General features: G+C 45.6%; 1 protein-coding gene across 1 annotated transcript in view; it reads right to left on the bottom strand.

Annotated features, from left to right (window-relative positions):
• LOC139266214 (uncharacterized) overlaps nt 1–18,354 on the bottom strand; it is a 200,672-nt gene that overhangs the window by 112,788 nt on the left and 69,530 nt on the right. Inside the window, exons 7-8 of the mRNA XM_070884045.1 lie at nt 6,576–6,755; nt 393–638 (exon numbers count right to left, since the gene is read on the bottom strand). Of these exons, the coding sequence (XP_070740146.1) occupies nt 393–638; nt 6,576–6,755 (426 nt within the window). The remainder of the gene's footprint in view (nt 1–392; nt 639–6,575; nt 6,756–18,354) is intronic.

The raw sequence follows: 18,354 nt of genomic DNA, 5'->3' as shown, positions 1-18,354 counted from the left end.
GTTACATTAAATGGACTAAGATCACTACAGTTCAAGTGCAATACATTGCCTCGTGGAGTCATTATCAGAGCATCTAAAGACATAACAAGCATAAAGAGCATTTGTCACCTCTCTTATACAGTAGCGGACAGTGAACTTGCACGGAGCAGCTTTTCCTCTTCTATGCTACCTCTACTCCATCTCTCCATTATATTGCAGGCCAAGAGGGCTAACAATGGGTGCACCCATTTTTGGGAGCAAGTGATCTGATTAGAACTCTTGAAGTCAGAAGCAAGGCCTTCTCCACTTGTAACACCACTCTCTGTCCCCTCACCAACTGTAAATAACTCTAGAAAGCTCCAAACAGTTCCACTGACTTACACAGAGCCAGTAGAAATCAAAAAGCAAATTACCCAAAAGTTGCTGATGATCCCTTCATGGCGGGTTCTTCCTGCTGCTAAAAGCACATTCAGCTGTGCGAGGGTGTTAGCTCCAGCGATGACAATGAAAACAGCAGCTCTGGCAAAGTTGATTGACACTGGGCCTGAAATCGCGGTGCTGGGCTTCCCGCGGGCGTTCGCCTGTAAATAAGAAAAAAGAACCGCATCTGCCTGTTGCTCCTGCGCCCTCCAGCGATACCGGTCTGGGGCCCTCTCTTCCTGCACTTCGCAGCACGTTCATGTCTTGGAGATGCAGAGGGAGGAGCTGGAGTCATGTGGCACTGGACAGCCAATGAAGGTACAGTATTCTCATTCATAATAATGGGAACTCCGTAAGTATGAGTTCTCATTATTATGAATGAGAACCCCCTCCCCAAACACATCATAAAAAATTAAAAAAACACCTCACATATTTAACATTAATTTAAATTAATGTTAATGAAATGTGTTAGAAAAAATATATAATTTTTGGATTTTTTTAAAGTGTTATAATTATGGTTTAAAATAAACTTACCTTAGTGGACAGGGTTTTTCACGTAAAAATATGTTTCTAAATGTTATTTTTATATGTTTTTTATATATTTTAAAACTCTTACATTGGTAAAAGTAGGCTATGTGCCAGCTTTTACCAGGGGCAAGAGCTTGAAGAACATTCACTGGGCAAGGGATGGGCAAATATTGCAATCTCACCCATGCTGTCTTTCTCCCAAAGATGCAGAAGATTTGTCAAGCTAAACCTTGACAGATTGGAAAAGTCAGTTTTCGGCGCATGTGCATTGCGTACAGACCCAGGGAGGCCGCAATTTCAGGCCCGTTATTATCTGCCTGCTTACCATACTTCTGCAGCGCCTGCTCCTAACAGTCACTCTAACGCCCTCACTGTTGTGTATGCAATGACTCGATAGACTGAATACTGTAAACTCCAAACAGGTACAAACTTGGCTCTACTTTATTAGGGCCAAAAAAGTGAGTACATTACAAGATGACTGGCCTTTTATACCTGGGCCGCACACATGTGCACACAGCCCAATGACCTCCAACAGTGGTGCCACCTGGTGACTAGTAAATCCAAGCATACATACATAACAATATCCGCCTTTAAGATATTAGTAACGGTCTTTTTACAAATTGAAATGGTCCGAGGCTTTCCACTCCCGAGTTGGGCGAACGTTCTGAGTCTGTTATGACTGGGGGCTGGGTAGCCGATCTGATGGAAGTGGCAATGACCATGTCAGGGATTGAAAGTCCAGATTAATTGACCATGTCAATGATTGAAAGTCCAGATTCATTGATGACAGCGGAGTCCCCTGACGACTGAGAGTAGGTTGGGGTTGGTGACTGACTGTGACTTCCTCAGGCTGTTCTGGTTCATCCGTGTGCCACAGTTTTATCTGATCGACATGTTTCCTGCATGTCTGCCCATTCTTGAGCTTAACGATAAACACTGTTACCCTCCTTGGCCGTAACAGTACCGGTGATCAATTTGGGACCTTGACCATAATTCAGTACATACACAGGATCATTGATAGAAATGTCACGTGACACAGTAGCGCGATCATGATACCCTTGTTGACTTTGATGTCTGTATTCAACATGATTATTCAAGTCAGGGTGGATAAGAGAGAGGCTGGTCTTGAGACCTCTCTTCATCAATAGTTCAGCAGGGGAGACCCCAGTAAGCATATGGAATCTTGTTTTGTAACTAAGCAATATGCGTGACAAACGAGTTTGCAGTGAACCTTGAGTTACAAGTTTCATACTCTACTTGATGGTTTGGACCGCACGCTCTGCTTGTCCATTGGATGTGGGTTGGAATGGTGCTGACCTCACATGTTTGATACAATTGAGTTTCATGAACTCTTGAAACTCCATACTGGCGAAGCAAGATCCGTTGTCACTTATAATGATGTCAGGCAGACAATGCGTAGCAAACATGACACAAAGGCTCTCAATGGTAGCTGTGGATGTGCTGGATGACATTATTGTACACTCTATCCACTTGGAATATGCATCCACCACAACTAAGAACATCTTTCCCAGGAAGGGACTTGCAAAGTCGATGTGGATCCTGGACCATGGTTTAGATGGCCACGACCACAGACTCAGCGGCGATTCCACTGGTGCTTTACTAAGCTGCATGCAAGTGTTGCACTGATGCACACATGATTCCAGATCAGAGTCAATTCCAGCCCACTATAAATGAGACCTGACAATGGCTTTCATCATGACAATACCGGGATGCGTGCTATGTAGATCATGCACTAATTTCTCTCTGCCTTTCTTGAGTATAACAACACGATTACCCCACGGTATACAATCTGATTGAATGGATAGTTCATCTTTGAGACGGATGTAAGGTTTGGTCTTCTCACACATTTGCTTGGGTATGGCAGACCAATTACCACTAAGGATACAACATTTCACAACCAATACTATCGGGTCCTGGCTGATCCAGGTCTTGACTTGTTGGGCCGTGACAGGGGTTCCTTCACTTTCAAAAGCATTCATGACTAACAGTAGGTCTGCCGGTTGTGGTGTTTCCACCTCTGATGTGGGTAATGGCAGACGGCTCAATGCATTGGCACAATTCTCAATACCAGGTATATGGCGAATGACATAATCATAGGTAGGTAATGTCAGCGCCCACCTCTGGATGCGGGACGATGCATTGGTATTGATACCTTTGTTTTACGAAAACAATGAAATGAGTCGCTTGTGATCTGTTTCCAGTTCAAACTAAAGACCAAACAGGTACTGATGCATCTTTTTTACCCCATACACACAGGCTAGTGCTTCTTTCTCTACCATGCTGTGTTCTTTCCGCCTTTGACAAACTTTTTGAAGCATATGCAACAGGTTGTAATTTATCTGACTCATTAGCTTGTTGGAGCACGCAACCAGTTCCATATGACGAAGCATCACAGACCAATACTAGACGCTTACACGGATCATAATGTACCAGCAGCTTGTTAGAGCAAAGCAGATTAGTAGCTTTCTCAAAAGCTCTATCTTGAGATGTACCCCAAACCCAGTTTTCGCCTTTTCTTAACAGCATGTGCAGTGGCTCTAATAAGGTGCTCAATCTAGGTAAGAAATTACTGAAGTAGTTGAGTAGACCAAGGAATGAACGCAGCTCTGTCACACTCTGAGGCTTTGGTGCATTTTTGATGGCCTTGGTTTTCGAGTCCGTAGGCCTGATACCGTCAACAGCAATTTTCCTCTCCGGGAATTCGACTTCTGGTGCCATGAAGATGCACTTCGAGTGTTTCAATCTGAATCCCACTTTGTCCAGACGATGTAGAACCTCTTCCAGGTTGTTCAGATGTTCAGCGGAGTCACGACCTGTGATCGGGATGTCATCTTGGAACACGACAGTTCTGGGACGGACTTCAGTAGACTCTCCATGTTCCTCTGAAATATGGCTGCAGCCGAGCGAATTCCAAAAGGCCACCTGTTGTAGATAAACAGTCCTTTATGAGTGTTGATGCACGTAAGTTTCTTCGACATGTCGACAAGCTCCTGTGTCATGAAGGCCGACGTCAGATCCAGTTTTGTGAACGATTTCCCCCCGGGGTCATCAGCCTACGTAAGGGGTATTGATCTTGTTTCGAAACTCGGTTGATCATAACTTTGTAGTCTCCACAAATCCTGACAGTGCCATCACTTTTCAACACGGGACTGGCCCATTCGTTGAATTCGACCGGTGATATGATCCCTTCACGCTGGAGTCTGTCCAGTTCGATTTCGACCTTCTCCCTCATCTTGTACGGAACTGCCCGAACTTTATGATGATCGGGTCTTGCATCCGAGTTCATATGGATCTGCACCTTGGCTCCTGTGAAATTGCCAATGCCTGGTTCAAACAGTGAGGGGAACTTGGTCAGCACTTGAGCACATGGAGTATCCTCCTCCGATGACAACGCTTTGATCTCGTTCCAGTTCCATTTGATTTTTGCTAACCAGTTCCTGCCAAGCAGTGTTGGACCATTGCCTGGAACAATCCATAACGGTAAATCGTGAACCGCACCATCATACGACACCTGGACTACTGCACTGCCAATCACTGTTATGAGTTCTTTAGTGTACGTACGCAACTTGGCATTGATTGGACACAGCTTAGGCCTCACAGCCTTAGTATCCCACAGCCTGTCGAATGTCGTCTGGCTCATTATTGATTGACTCGCACCCGTGTCCAATTTCATCGATACCTGCACACCATTAAGTTTTACATTAATCATTACTGGTTGGCTCTTTGTTGGGAATGAATACAGTCCATACACTTCCTCTTCTGGTATCTCGAATTGCATATCCGGATCTGCGCTAGACTGGTCATCATCCTCCACGTGGTGTGTCGCAGCTTGCTCAGTTGCACTGGAGATGCCCCACTCTCGAATAGCCTTTACAAAGGTACTGTTTAAACTGACACTGATGATGCCGATGATTTCCCCCACAACAGCAACACAGTGATATCGGATTCAATCCCGTTGACGGACTTTGAGCAGCACAGGTTTCGCGTAGGCAGTCGGGTAGGCCCTACCATATGCAGTTCTGCAAAACAACGATACTATCTTGTTTACAGTACTTGTCGAGTTCCAATTTTTCAATGATATCTGCTTTTAGCTTTTGTCCATCGTCATGCATGATTGGACAATCGTGATGGCCTTGCTCAAATCCAGCGTCTCCGCCACTAGTAGCTTACGCAGGATCACCTCATGGTTGATGTCAATTACAACGGAGTCCCGCAGCATGTCTGCCAATGCAGTTTCGAACTTACACGATCCAGCTAGACGTCTTAGGTCGGCAATGAATTCCGATACATCCTGGCCCTCAGAACGAATGTGCGTATAGAATCGATATCTTGAGATGATGATGCCTTCATCTGGTTTGAGATGGTCACGTACCAGAGCACACAATGTTTCATAGTCCTTGTCCGTTGGACTTAAGGGTGAGAGGAGATTCTTTATGAGTCCATAGATTTTCGGACTGCAAACCGTGAGGAGAAGCACCAGGCGACGAACCGCGTCTACTTCTTTCTCCATTTTGTTGGCCACGAAGTACTGGTTCAAGCAGACTGCAAAGTCTGCCCAATCTTCTCCCTCCACGAATCGCTCCAGAATTCCAATTGTGCTCATTTTTTGCATGCGAAGTTTCTTGTTACCTCGTCGCCAAATGTTGTGTATGCAATAACTCAATAGACTGAATACTGTAAACTCCGAACAGGTACAAGCCTGGCTCTACTTTATTAGGGCTCAAAAAGTGAGTACATTACAAGATGGCTTGCCTTTTATACCTGGGCTGCACACATGTGTGCACAGCCCAATGACCTCTGATAGTGGCGCCACCTGGCAGCTAGTAAAACCATGCATACATACATGACTCCCACCAAGATGGCATCTGGCATGTCTCACACTAGAAATGTGCGCGCATTGCTTAGGCACCATTTTGGACCCAATTCAGCACACGTAGCTCCCAAACAACAGGCGCTAGGCAACCGAATTCCTTAGCCAACATGTCCAGTGGCTCCAAGGATTAGCAGAACTGTGTTTTTTCCCGCAAAGTAAAAAAATAGTTAATGTTATTTCAACTCTCATCTTTAAAAAAAGTGCTGCTCTGAAGGTTATAAGGGAAAAGATTGTAATAGACAATAAAACACTCTGTGATACATAACCATGCTACTGGGACTATGCAAAGGTTATCTGGTTAACATTATATAGCATAAGTTGAGTTGTGGATTGATATTATAGAGGTTCACTTTATTGCCTTTAGAAACTAGGGACAAATTGTACAGAGCTGCAGCTACTTCTAGGTGGTACCTTTGGTTTGATTGCTTTGCTCAAAAGATTGATTGAAATGAAAAGTATTTGTGAGGTGGTTGGTAGAATTGTGGAATGAATGGGTCAGTTAATCAAATTATCTTTTCTTCATTGCTTACATCCCAATGTTCTTGCAGTGAGTTGAAGATGCACTTACTTTTAGGTGAAAGATTGAATCCTATCTCTGAATTGTGGTTCCCTATGATTTATGAGTTTTACACACCTGAAAAGTTGCCGTAACCCATCATCAGTAGTGAGGTATTCTCTATGTAATTTAAAAGAAATTATCCCGATTCAACTGAGCTGACAAATTGTTAGCAGGAAATACCAGTTGACTACTCACGTAGTTGATGAAGCAGATGGCAATGTCACTCAGGTATGGGTGCGATGAATTGTACAACTTTTCCAGAGCTTTCAGAAATTTTTTCTGGAATCTGTAAATCTCCTCAATGTTTGAAAAGATGGCGTACAGCCGCTCCTCTGAGAACATTTCACTTTTTTTCCGGCACTGCTTGTAGTAACCCTGGAGGAAAAACGAATAGCAATAATTCAACTTGAGGCTTCTTTTTGAACTTGCCCACCTCAAAGCAGAACTTAATGGGCCAGAGATTGCGGTCGGAGGCTTCCCGCGGGCAGATGCCTCCGACTGGAATTTTTTTTAACGGAAGTGCCTGATGGTCCCAAAGGAACGAACACTTCCAGTCCGAGGTCTAGATGCGCAGCCCAGCGCAGAGGCCCATGTATCCCAGGAGCGTACGGGCATCCTGGGATCACGTGGACCTGGACCACCAAGAACACGGAGTATTCTCATTGATAGTAATGGTGAGTTCCGTATGTACGGAGCTCCCATTACTATCAGTGCGAATACCCCCCAAAACACAGAAATACAAAACATAAATTAAAAAAACACCACATATTTAAAATTAATTGAAATTGAATTAAATTACATTTTTATAGAAAAAAATATTTTTTGAATGTTGTTTTATATGTTTTAATAGGATTAAAAATAAACTTACCTTAATGTAGGGTTCTTCTCGGAGGCACGCGATTTGTCAAAAACTCACAAGTGTCGGATTGCAGCGCATGCGCTTCGCGCGCCTAAACGCGGAACTTGCAGGGCCTCTTTGACGCGCGCTCACATCGTACACACCCGGAGAGACCGCAATTTACGGCCCAATAGAATAGGTGGATTTTTGTAAATAATTTATTGAATGATTCTCGACCAGCCAACTTATTGACCTAAACTGGTGGAACAGAATTATTATGAACATTCAACCATCCAACTGTTTATGTTTTTATATCTTTGTGGTTGTCACATTACAAAGGAAGGCATGTTATATTTAAAATTTAGCTTAAAAATACAATATTTACTAAATTCAGTATTGCTCAACAGTCAAATTGGGCAACCTTGGAATTTTTTGTATTAAATTCTTTTTGGGGCGTGAATATTCTCATGAAAGAATGTTAGTCACCATGTTCTGTCCATACAAACACTTGCAGATTTGATGCAGTACAGATTTAATTCACAGTAAACTCCTTTTACACTTCCCCCAATAAAATGTCATAAACCCAAACACAAAAGAGCACCCACAATACACATGTTCTTGCTCCCTGCTAGATGTCTTTAGTGCATGTGTCAGGATCTACAATGGCAAGTATTGTGTTGTGGACACATGGCTACCGAGAGCAAACTGGCTGAACTCATTTCATTATGACCTGACTAACAGATAGAAGAGAACGTTAATTTAGTTGGATTCAAGCAAAGAACCCAGCCTATCGCACCACCTAGCTCCTGCGTTAATACCACCTCAGGCTTTGTACATGATATCAATTGTAACAAACATTGCGGGAGAAACTCCCCAGCGTCCCCCACGAGAAGTGGAGCGCGATGTCGCGTGCTCCACATCCTGTTGGGGCGGTATCCGGGTCACAACTCGGGCGGGATCGGCAGTGCTACTCGACTTCTCCATATAGCGCTAACGCGTTTCAACACCCCTCTCCCCTTCCGTTAAAGGGGAGGGCCACTGCGTACTCTGCAGGGCCTCTGATGGCCTTCACAGGGCGATGTGGTGCTGTGGCTGCAGCCTGGCACCCAACTGGGTTGCCAGGCTGCATGATGTCAGCCCGACCACACCACGGAGCTCCAAGACAGGCCGACTGGTGAGACAGCCAAAATGACAAAATGGCGGTGTGTGGTGCGGCGTAACGCACCTCCCCTTTAACTTCTGCCCCATGAGCGGAGGTTGACCCAGTTCATGACCCGCAAGGCTGGCGCTAGCACTGCTCGCGGCAGCCTCACAGGGTGATGACCTATTTCCTCTGTGGGGCGAAAAGGGGTCACCTCGAGGCACTAAGTGATCACCACGCATGGTGATGACATCATCGGCGGTTGCACAGTGGCCCAGGGAACTATTAGTGGGTCGCAGTGCTACCATGTTAGCGCCACCACTAACTCCCACACAATTTCGCAGGAGCCGGTAGTACCCCCCGCCACACTCTGGGAGAAAACAGGTTTGTGTCCCATCAGCATCCCTTGGAGGCATTAACATGAGGAGCACAATGGGGGAATCTCGCCCCCATTGTGTGCTCCGGACCTCCTAACGTGCTTGACAACCAGTGGGTTACCTTTAAAGTGCCAGCACTATTGTTGCGCAGATCAACACATCAGCCAATTTGTCCCACAAGCATCAACTGCATAACGCATAATACACTCTGCCAGCGACCCTTCGCCACTGGCCCTCTGCTGCCACCCCTGCCACCCCGGACCCTTCGCCGCCACCTCCCCACTCCGTCGCCCCACCCCGCTGCCGCCCCCCCCTCCCCCCCCCCCCCCCCCGTCCCCGTCTGATCCTCCGTCGCTGATCTGGACCCTTCGCCGCTGCCCCCCCGCAGCCGCCCCAGACCCTCCGCCACCGACCCTCCGCCGCCCCCACCTCACCCCCCTCCTCCCCGGCAGCACCTTTACCTCGGCCCAGGCGTTTCCAGATTCTGGATGTCAGAAAGACATTCCAAAATCCGGAAATACCCGAAATCGGGTACGGCCTCGGTTCCGAGGTTTCCGGATTTCAGACATTCCACCTGTGCATATATTAGCTTTATTCTAGTCTATTTTGTGATATTTGAAATCGCTCAGTGTTATTTCCCTGTTCTGAAATATCTCTGTCTGCAAGACTCTACTTCCACCTCATCTCCACTATTTGCACACCAGAGATTGTACTATTTCCCCTTCTATTTCTTAGCTCTATCTATTTAGATTCTGTATTAATGCATCCTCCAGTGCATCCTTATGTTCTAGTGCTGTGATGGAATCCTTTACTAACACTGCCACCACTAATTCCTCCTTTACCTCCCTTAAAAATATTGTAACCAGGAATATCCAAACCGAAGCCATGTCTCTGTTATAGCTGCTATATCATATTCCTCCATACTTGATGCTTCTAACTGTTCAATTTTGTTCTAAATGCTTTCATACCACTCAATGCTGACTCCAATCTTTTTAAATGTTGTGGGTGCACGAACAGAGAGACCTGGGGGTATGTGTGCATAAACTGTTGAAGGTGGCAGGGCAGATTAAGAAAGCTGTTAAAAAGACTTATGGGATCCTGGACTGCAGAAATTGAGGCATAGAGTGAATGTTTAAGGTGGTGGATGGGGAGCCAATCAAGTAGGCTGCTTTGTCCTGGAGGGTGTCAAGCTACTTGAGTGTTGTTGGAGCTGCACTCATCTAGGCAAGTGGAGAGTATTCCATCACACTCCTGACTTGTGCCTTGTAGAAAGGCTTTGAGTAGTCAGGAGGTGAGACACTCGAGACAGAATACCCAGCCCCTGACCTGTTCTTGTAGCCACAGTATTTATGTGGCTGGTCTAGTTAAGTTTCTGGTTAATGGTTATCCCCAGGATGTTTATACTGAGGGATTCGGCAATGGTAATGCTGTTGAATGTCAAGGGCAGTGGTTAGACTTTCTCTTGTTGGAGATGGTCATTGCCTGGTACTTGTGTGGCATGAATGCTTCTTGCCACTTATCAACCCAAGCCTGACTGTTGTCCAAGTCTTGTTGCATATGGGCATGGACTGCTTCATTTTCTGGGAAGTTGCGAATGGAACTCAACACTCAGCAATCATCAGTGAATATCCCCACTTCTAACCTTATGATGGAGGGAAGGTCATTGATGAAGCAGCTGAAGATGGTTGGGCCTAGGACACTGCCCTGAGGAACTCCTGCAGTGATGTCCTGGCGCTGTGATGATTATCCTCCAACCACCACAACCATCTTCCTTTGTGCTAAGTATGACTCCAGCCTGTAGAAAGTTTTTCCCCTAATTCCCATTGACTTCAATTTTATTAGGGCTCCTTGATGCCACACTCAGTTAAATGCTGCCTTGGTGTCAAGGGCAGTCACTCTCACCTCACCTCTGGAATTCAGCTCTTTTGTGCATGTTTGGACCAAGGGAGTAATGAGGCCTGGAGCCGAGTGGTCCTGGCAGAACCCAAACTGAGCATCGGTGAGCAAGTTATTGATGAGTAAGTGCTGTTTGATAGTATAGTGGTGCAGTCACACAATACGATGGAGGGTGTCTTCAGTGTGAAGACAGGTCTTTGTCTCCACAATGACTGTGCAGTGGTTACTGCTACCAATACTGACATGGACAGATGCATCTGCGACAGGTAAATTGGTGAGGACGAGGTCAAGTTGATTTATCCCTCATGTTGGTTCTCTCACCACCTATGTCCTGAAGGACTCAGCTAGCTAGGCCAGTAGTGATGTTACTGAGCCATTCTTGGTGATGGATATTGAAGTCCCCCACCCAGAGTACATTCTGTGCCCTTGCTACTCTCAGTGCTTCTTCCAAATGATGGTCAATATGGAGGAGTACTGATTCATCAGCTGAGGGAGGGCGCTAAGTGGTCATCAGCAGGACATGCTTGACCTAAAGCCACGAGACTTCTTGAGGTCTGGAGTCAATGATGAGAACTCCCAGGGCCACTCCCTCCTGACTGTATACCACTGTGCCACCTCCTCTGATGGGCATCCTCTCTGCATCTACCCTGTCGAGCCCCCTCAGAATCTTATATGTTTCAATAAGATCACCTCTCATTCTTCTATACTCCGATGAGTATAGGCCCAACCTGCTCAACCTTTCCTAATAAGGCAACCCTTTCATCTCAGGAATCATCCTAGTGAACCTTCTCTGAACTGCCTAGGCATGGTGATGGAGAAGACTGTGAAATTTGTTGAAAGGTATGATCCTGTGAGTATGACTATGTCAGGCAGTTGCTAAGAACATAAGAACATAAGAAATAGGAGCAGGAGTAGGTCATTTGGCCCCTCGAGCCTGATCCACCATTCAATAAGATCATGGCTGATCTGATTTTGGCCCCAACTCCACTTTCCTGCCCGCTCCCCATAATCCTTGACTCCCCTATAGCTCAAAAATCTGTCTAACTCTCCTTTAAATATATTCGATGCCCCAGCTTCCACAGCTCTCTGGGGTAGAGAATTCCAAAGATTCACAAGACTCTGAGAGAAGAAATTCCTCCCCATCTCCATTTTAAATAGGTGACTCCTTATTCTGAAACTATGCCCCCTCGTTCTCGATTCCCTCACAAAGAGAAACATCCTCTCTGTATCTACCCTGTCAAGCCCCCTCAGAATCTTATATGTTTCAATAAGATCACCTCTCATTCTTCTAAACTCCAATGAGTATAGGCCCACCTGCTCAACCTTTCTTCATAAGACAACCCTTTCATCTCAGGAATCATCCTAGTGAACCTTCTCTGAACCGGCTCCAATGCAAGTATATCCCTCCTTAAATAAGGAGATTAAAACTGTATGCAGTACTCCAGGTGTGGTCTCAACAATGCTCTGTACAGTTGTAGCAAGACTTCCCTACTTTTATACTCCACCCCCCTTGCAATAAAGGCCAACATTCCATTTGCCTTCATGATTACTTGCTGTACCTGCACACTAACATTTTGTGTTTCATGTACAAGGACCCCTAGATCTCTCTGTACTGCAACATTTTGTAGTCTCTCTCCATTTAAATAATACTTTGCTTTTTTATTCTTCCTACCAAAGTGAATAAAATTGCCTGACAGTGTGTCAGCAATCCCAATTTTGACACAAGTCCCCAGATGTTAGTGAGGAGCACAAAAAAGTCCTGACAGCTGCCAGGGAATCTTGCACACACACATGCATTATGATCTTTTTATGGTTGCACACGAGCTGCTCATTGAGGGAGTGAAAGCTCTTGTGGTTAACAAACAACTCTGGGTGATGTGGGGGTGCCTTGATGGCCACATGTGTGCAGTTGCAAACGTTCAGTAACTTCAGGCTTCATCAGTGGCAAAGTTTACATAATTGGCTGACTTGTCAAATATGTCATCGGTCCCCTGGGTGATGCATCTGTGGGTGGGCCGACTACGAGATCCTGCAAATGTCTGCTGCAAATCCCTGAGGCGAAGAAGTTGAGGGCAGTGGTGACTTTGACAGCCGCTGGTAAGACATGTCCACTGGGTCCTCTGGGCTGCAGGTTTTGTTCCAGCAAGCTACAAATATCCTGAGCCTCCCAAAGCACTGCCACAATATCCTCAGCCTCCCAAAGCACTGCTGCTCAGTCATGTCCAGGAAGCTCATCCTCTGCCTGCATACCCTGTGTTTGGGGTATTGCCTCCGGTGCGATGCACCCCTGTGCTGACCCCCTCTCTCCTGTAGAGCATCAGGTCATTGAGAAGCCTGCTGTAGTGGTTACTGCTGCTGCTGCTGGTGTTGTGGCTGCTGATGCTGGTGTGGCTTGTGCTGTTGGTGCTGGGGCTCATCTTGGTCTGATTCTGAGGTCCAAGGTGAGACAGCAAAAACGGTGCCCATGCTGATCTAATAGATGGTAGTTAAAGTGGAGATCAGAAGAACAGTACTTCAATGTTCTGATAGTGACTAGCAATGTGGTCAGAGTAGCTTCCGAGGGTGAAGAAATGTCCTGCAAACTCCTGACAGCTAAATCTCTGCACGAAATGGAGTCAATGTAGCTCCACCTAGAGGACTACTGCTCCACCTAAAGGACTTATTATGGTAATGCAACTGCTGATATAAATACAATAAAAGAGTTATGTGACAAGTTCCCAGTAAGTCCCAACTTGTGTGTGTGCTTTAGTGATGTGGTAAGAATATATCACATTGGCGATGAAAGTAGGATAATCGGATTCCCTAGCTGAAATTTTTGTTGGTGGATGGTTCCTGCCAACCCACAGTGATACTTTGAGAGGTTCTTTGTTTTACAGCACAACTAAAATTCCAGGGTAAATTTCAAGCACACTTGGCTTAAATTAGAGTCCAGATGGCTGCACCTAGGGGAATATTAGGGCGCTTGGGTGAGTTCCATCATGACCAAGAGACTTTTGGAATGTATGTGGAGCGGCTAGAAATGTTTTCCACCAAGGATAGCATTGTTGAAGTCCTCGATGATGAAAACTGTAACTGGGTGGTTTTAGAAAGAAAACAGGCTATTTTCCTGAATAAAGCAGGCCCTGAGGTGTATGAAATCCTGAAAAATGTGCTTGTTCCTGTCAAGCCAAAGGACACGCCCCTGAAGGAAATTCAGCACTACAGTCCTGAGGCCCTGGAAATTGCTGAAAGTTATTGTTTTGGAACTCAAGATCAATTACATGATGAGAGTATCAGTGAGTATATTGTAGCATTAAAAAAGCTGTCCATTCACTGTCATTTCATAAACTTTCAGGACCAAGCATTGTGTGACCTCTTTGTTTGTGGGATGAAAAATGAAGCAATCAGTTGTTCACATCCTCTAACTTGGCTTTTGAGTTAGCCTGTCAAACAGCTATGTTAATGGATATAGCAGACCAATATTCCCGAGAATTTTGCGCCATTTCTAGTCATCAGACCACTGAGGTGAATCGCCTGCAGGTTAGAAGTAAAAAGCAGTTGGGCCCCAAGGCCTCAGCAATTGGCCAAGCTAACAATGCATTGCAGTCGTGCCATCGGTGTCTGAGATAACACATTGCTCAAAGATGTCCATATGTGAAGGTAGAGGGATTCTTCTGCAAGAAAACAGGGCATCTTGCGAAGACATGCCGACTGAAGTGTAAACCAACTTACAAGGTTCTAAGTAGAAATCACCAGAGACTACATAACATTGAAGTGAAACAACAGGACGAGGAGGTTCTGGAAACATGCGTCATCAGAAGCACAAGAGTACCTAACAAAGATTCGCGAAGTATCGCCATTCTAGTAGACATTGCAAGAAGCAGGATACCCATGGAAATCGACACTGGTGCATCGTGAGTTTAGTACAAGAATTGCTATATTCAACATGTTATGTGATTTTCCACTGGAGAAGTCTAAGATAGAGCTGCGAGACTACTCAGGAGAGCAAACCCCTGTTGTAGGACGTATCACCATACCGGTGAAATACAAGAATCAGTTTCAGAGCTTGCCTCTCTTAATAGTGTCAGGAGACAAGCCTGCCTTGGTAGGTAGAAATTGGTTGGGATCACTGAAGCTGGATTGGAATAAGATTTTTCATGTTAAAATGAGATTTGCATCAAAGGATGATGTCTTCAAGCAGTATCCGAAGGTGTTTCGTGAAATAGGCAGTCAGATCCAAGAATTTCAGAGTACAAAAGGATGCTAAAGCAGTTTACTGCAAGCCACCATATGCACTCAAGGAAAAAGTTGAGCAAGAACTCAAAAAACTAGAGACTGAAAACATGGGGCTAGAAGCTCCACTTTTGGGCTTATCGCCCCAAAATGGGCGTTATTTCCGGCGTGGGTGGTAAAAAAGAGTTTTCCAATCACCGGCTTCTCGCCCATTCTCAAAACACCTAGTTTACATTTTTGAAAATGGGCGTTAGCGCAAGCAATATCAAATGGGTGGTAGCGTTAAATTTTTTTGACCTTCTGCCGTAAAATGCAACCGTCCTTAGCAACAGCATAGCAACGCTCAATTCCCACAATTCAGGAGGTCAAGGGTCACTATGGCATGCGCAGAAGAGGAGACAGAGCGAGAGGGAGCACAGAGGGACTGAAGGTGTGGCTGGGTGTGGTGTGGCTGCTTTGGGAGAAAGGAGGAAGACTTTAGAGCTTCACAGCAAGTAGGCAAACAAAAATTAGCTGTTACCAACCACATATTTGACTGAATTTGTCCTATAATGGAGGGAAAGGAGGAGGCATCACAGCACACTGTGGAGACTGACGCTGGAGAGAGCAGTGAGGTGGGAGAGGAGCACATTGGAGGCCGCAAAAGAGCCAGGAGGTTCTCGGATGAGGCAAATGCCTTCCTCCAGCAGGAGGTCGAGTTATGCTGGGGTGATTTGACACAGGGAGGGCGTGGGAAACCCACCCCAAAGGCCTACCATAGGATATGGACCGAGATAGCAGAGGTGGTCTCGTCGGCGACCAACAATGTGCGTGAAGGCAACCAATGCCGCAAACGATAGAACGACCTTGTGGGATCCGCAAGTGTAAGTATTACATTGATTTACATGTACTTATGTTTTTATATAACTTGATTTGTAACAGTTGTGAGTGATTAGCAGCAGATGTGAGGTCTTGTACTTTTACCGGGAATGTTTTACTCAAAGCCTGCGGTCACAGTGTACGTCATTAGGTAAAGAATGATAATAATCATAATAATCATGATTACATCTGTCGGTTATGTGTTGTATCAGTGTCTGTGACAGTGCCAAGCAATGATATCATGCAATCATCTCATGCCATGTCGTCGTGTCACCTTTTACAGAAGAAGCTATCGATGATGAGGTCCGTGCAGAGGTGAATGAGCGGGGGGCCACCAGTCCCCAGCGACATCACTGAGGTGGAGGAGCGAATGTTTGCACTCGTGGGGAATCACCCCTGGACAGCCACGGATGCATCTGCAGACCCTGAAGTGATGCCACGTGAGTAAAACTTACACCATTGCTTGATGTAAAGTCAATAGATGCCACACTAACTCATATCCGAACAATCATATATAATAGGTGATTTCTAAAAGTGTCATAGAAATAATGCTGGCCTCATGAAAATCATTGCAATGGACAATGTCTTGATGGTCATGAAATGTGATGTCTGTGATGATTTTGAGAATGGTGGTGCCTTTGTCGTGCATATGCTGTGTGTAGCGCTGGACTCACCTTGTCACCCTAGCACCCGTTTCTCCTCTAATAACCTCATTTGTGCCTTGCAGTTCAGCCAGCAGCACGGCCCCAAGCAAGGCCACAGAGGCCAGAAGGTGGCGGCGTGGGGCAGGAGTCGGCAGACGATCCTACTACATCTGGTGCTGAGGAGCTCCGATTGTCGCCGAGTTCATGGCGGAGTCCCTGGATGCGATAGCTCGGAACATTGCTGCCACAGGCCTTCCAATGATCCCCAAGCGCAGCACTCCATCCCTAGGTTCCGCATCACCACTGTGAACGACAGATGAGAGCAAGGACCAAGAATGTTGCCCCCTCGGCACCCCCCCACTCCCGTACCCGTGCAGCCACCGCATCTGCCTTCATCCCGCCCGAGGAGCTCTTTGGACAGGCGCTGTGGAGCGAGGAGGAGAAGGGGTAGAGGTGGGGAGAAGGAGAGGGGGGAAGGAAAGTGAGGTGCATGTGCGCAGGTGATGGCTGTGTTATATCTTCATCTGAGTGTATGCAATTTGTTGCAATGTATGGGGTCTGGGGACCACGCTCCTGCTTTGCTTTTGTATTCTGTGTTGCTAGTCATGTTGAACATGTGATTTATGTCAATGTTGGAAAAAGTGTGGCGTGGGCGGGGGTTGGGTGTTATTGGCTGTGATACTGATGATTTCTGACCAATCTTTATATTAAACTTTTGTTATTGAACATAACCTTGTTGCGCATTGTCTCAGATAGCTGGACCATTACACACTGGTGATTCCTTACCACGAAAGGGTTAAATACAACTTAACATCAATCAACGTAAACTTTAACTGGCACCAAGGTGTTGGGCACCATTGATGTCTGAGCTGCACACATACAGCAGTGTATCAGCGTTGTCACTCACATCAGCGCTCTTTTAGGCAAATCTTTCCGATATCAGCTCCTCACGTAAGAGTGGGATTTAACAAATGCCAGTCACACTGCTGGCATTCGTCTCAGTTAGTTCCAAATTTTGTGGGAGTTTTTTTGAGCGAATGATATTCTTGGCGATATGTGTGCGAGCTAGTGAAATTGACGATGGACGATCTCCATGGCCGCTAGTTTGAGTAAATATATTTACCACAAAAAACAGTGGGCGAGCATTAATATTGAATCTCGGCGTTAATTCCGTGCGGAAAGTAACGCTGGGCGATATTATGGGCGTTGAATTTGCCCATTCTGCTGATTCTGCCCCCAAAAAGTGGGCGGGTGGTAATATTTTTTCTTGGCGTTACACCCATTGGGAAAATAACGCTCGGTGATAAGTCCCCTAAAAAAGCCCGTCAGTTTCCATTTTGTGCCAAAATGGGCAATATCTGAATGTGGAACGTCATTTCAGTGGTAAAATGGGCGTTAAGCATGCAAAAAAAGTGGAGGTTCTAGCCCATTACCTCTAAGGTAATTCTAAGTAATGGGCTACCCCATTGTTGTTGTACCTAAGTCAGATGGTAAGGTAAGGTTATATGTTGATTATAATGTAGCCATAAACCAAGTTCGAGAGGGTAATCTGCCCAATACATTGCCAAATGTAGAAGGTTTGTTCACAATGCTGACAGGCGGCCAGATCTTCTCAAAGTTAGATCTTATAAATGCCTACTTACAACTTGAACTAGATGAGGAGTCCAAGTCATGCTTGACTATAAATACTCATTTAGGCCTATATCAATTTAATATGCTATCATTTGGAGTCTCTTCCGAATCTGCCATATTCCAAGGGGTGATGTACCAGATTTTGCAAGATATTGAAGGGGTAGTATGTTATTTAGATGACGTACATATTTTAGCACCAAACAGGCAAATCCATAATAACATGTTGAATGAAGTGCTCAAGCGGCTAGCGAAACACAGAGTACGAGTTATTTGAAAACTCAGTGGAGTACTTAGGGCACATAGTCGACAATGATGGGTTTACATCCAACCAAGCAAAAACTGGATACAATCAGAAATGCACCCATTCCCAAGAATG

This window comes from Pristiophorus japonicus, chromosome 6 (assembly GCF_044704955.1).
Source record: "Pristiophorus japonicus isolate sPriJap1 chromosome 6, sPriJap1.hap1, whole genome shotgun sequence".
NCBI lineage: Eukaryota > Metazoa > Chordata > Chondrichthyes > Pristiophoridae > Pristiophorus > Pristiophorus japonicus.
This window is presented reverse-complemented; position numbering and strand designations above follow the sequence as displayed.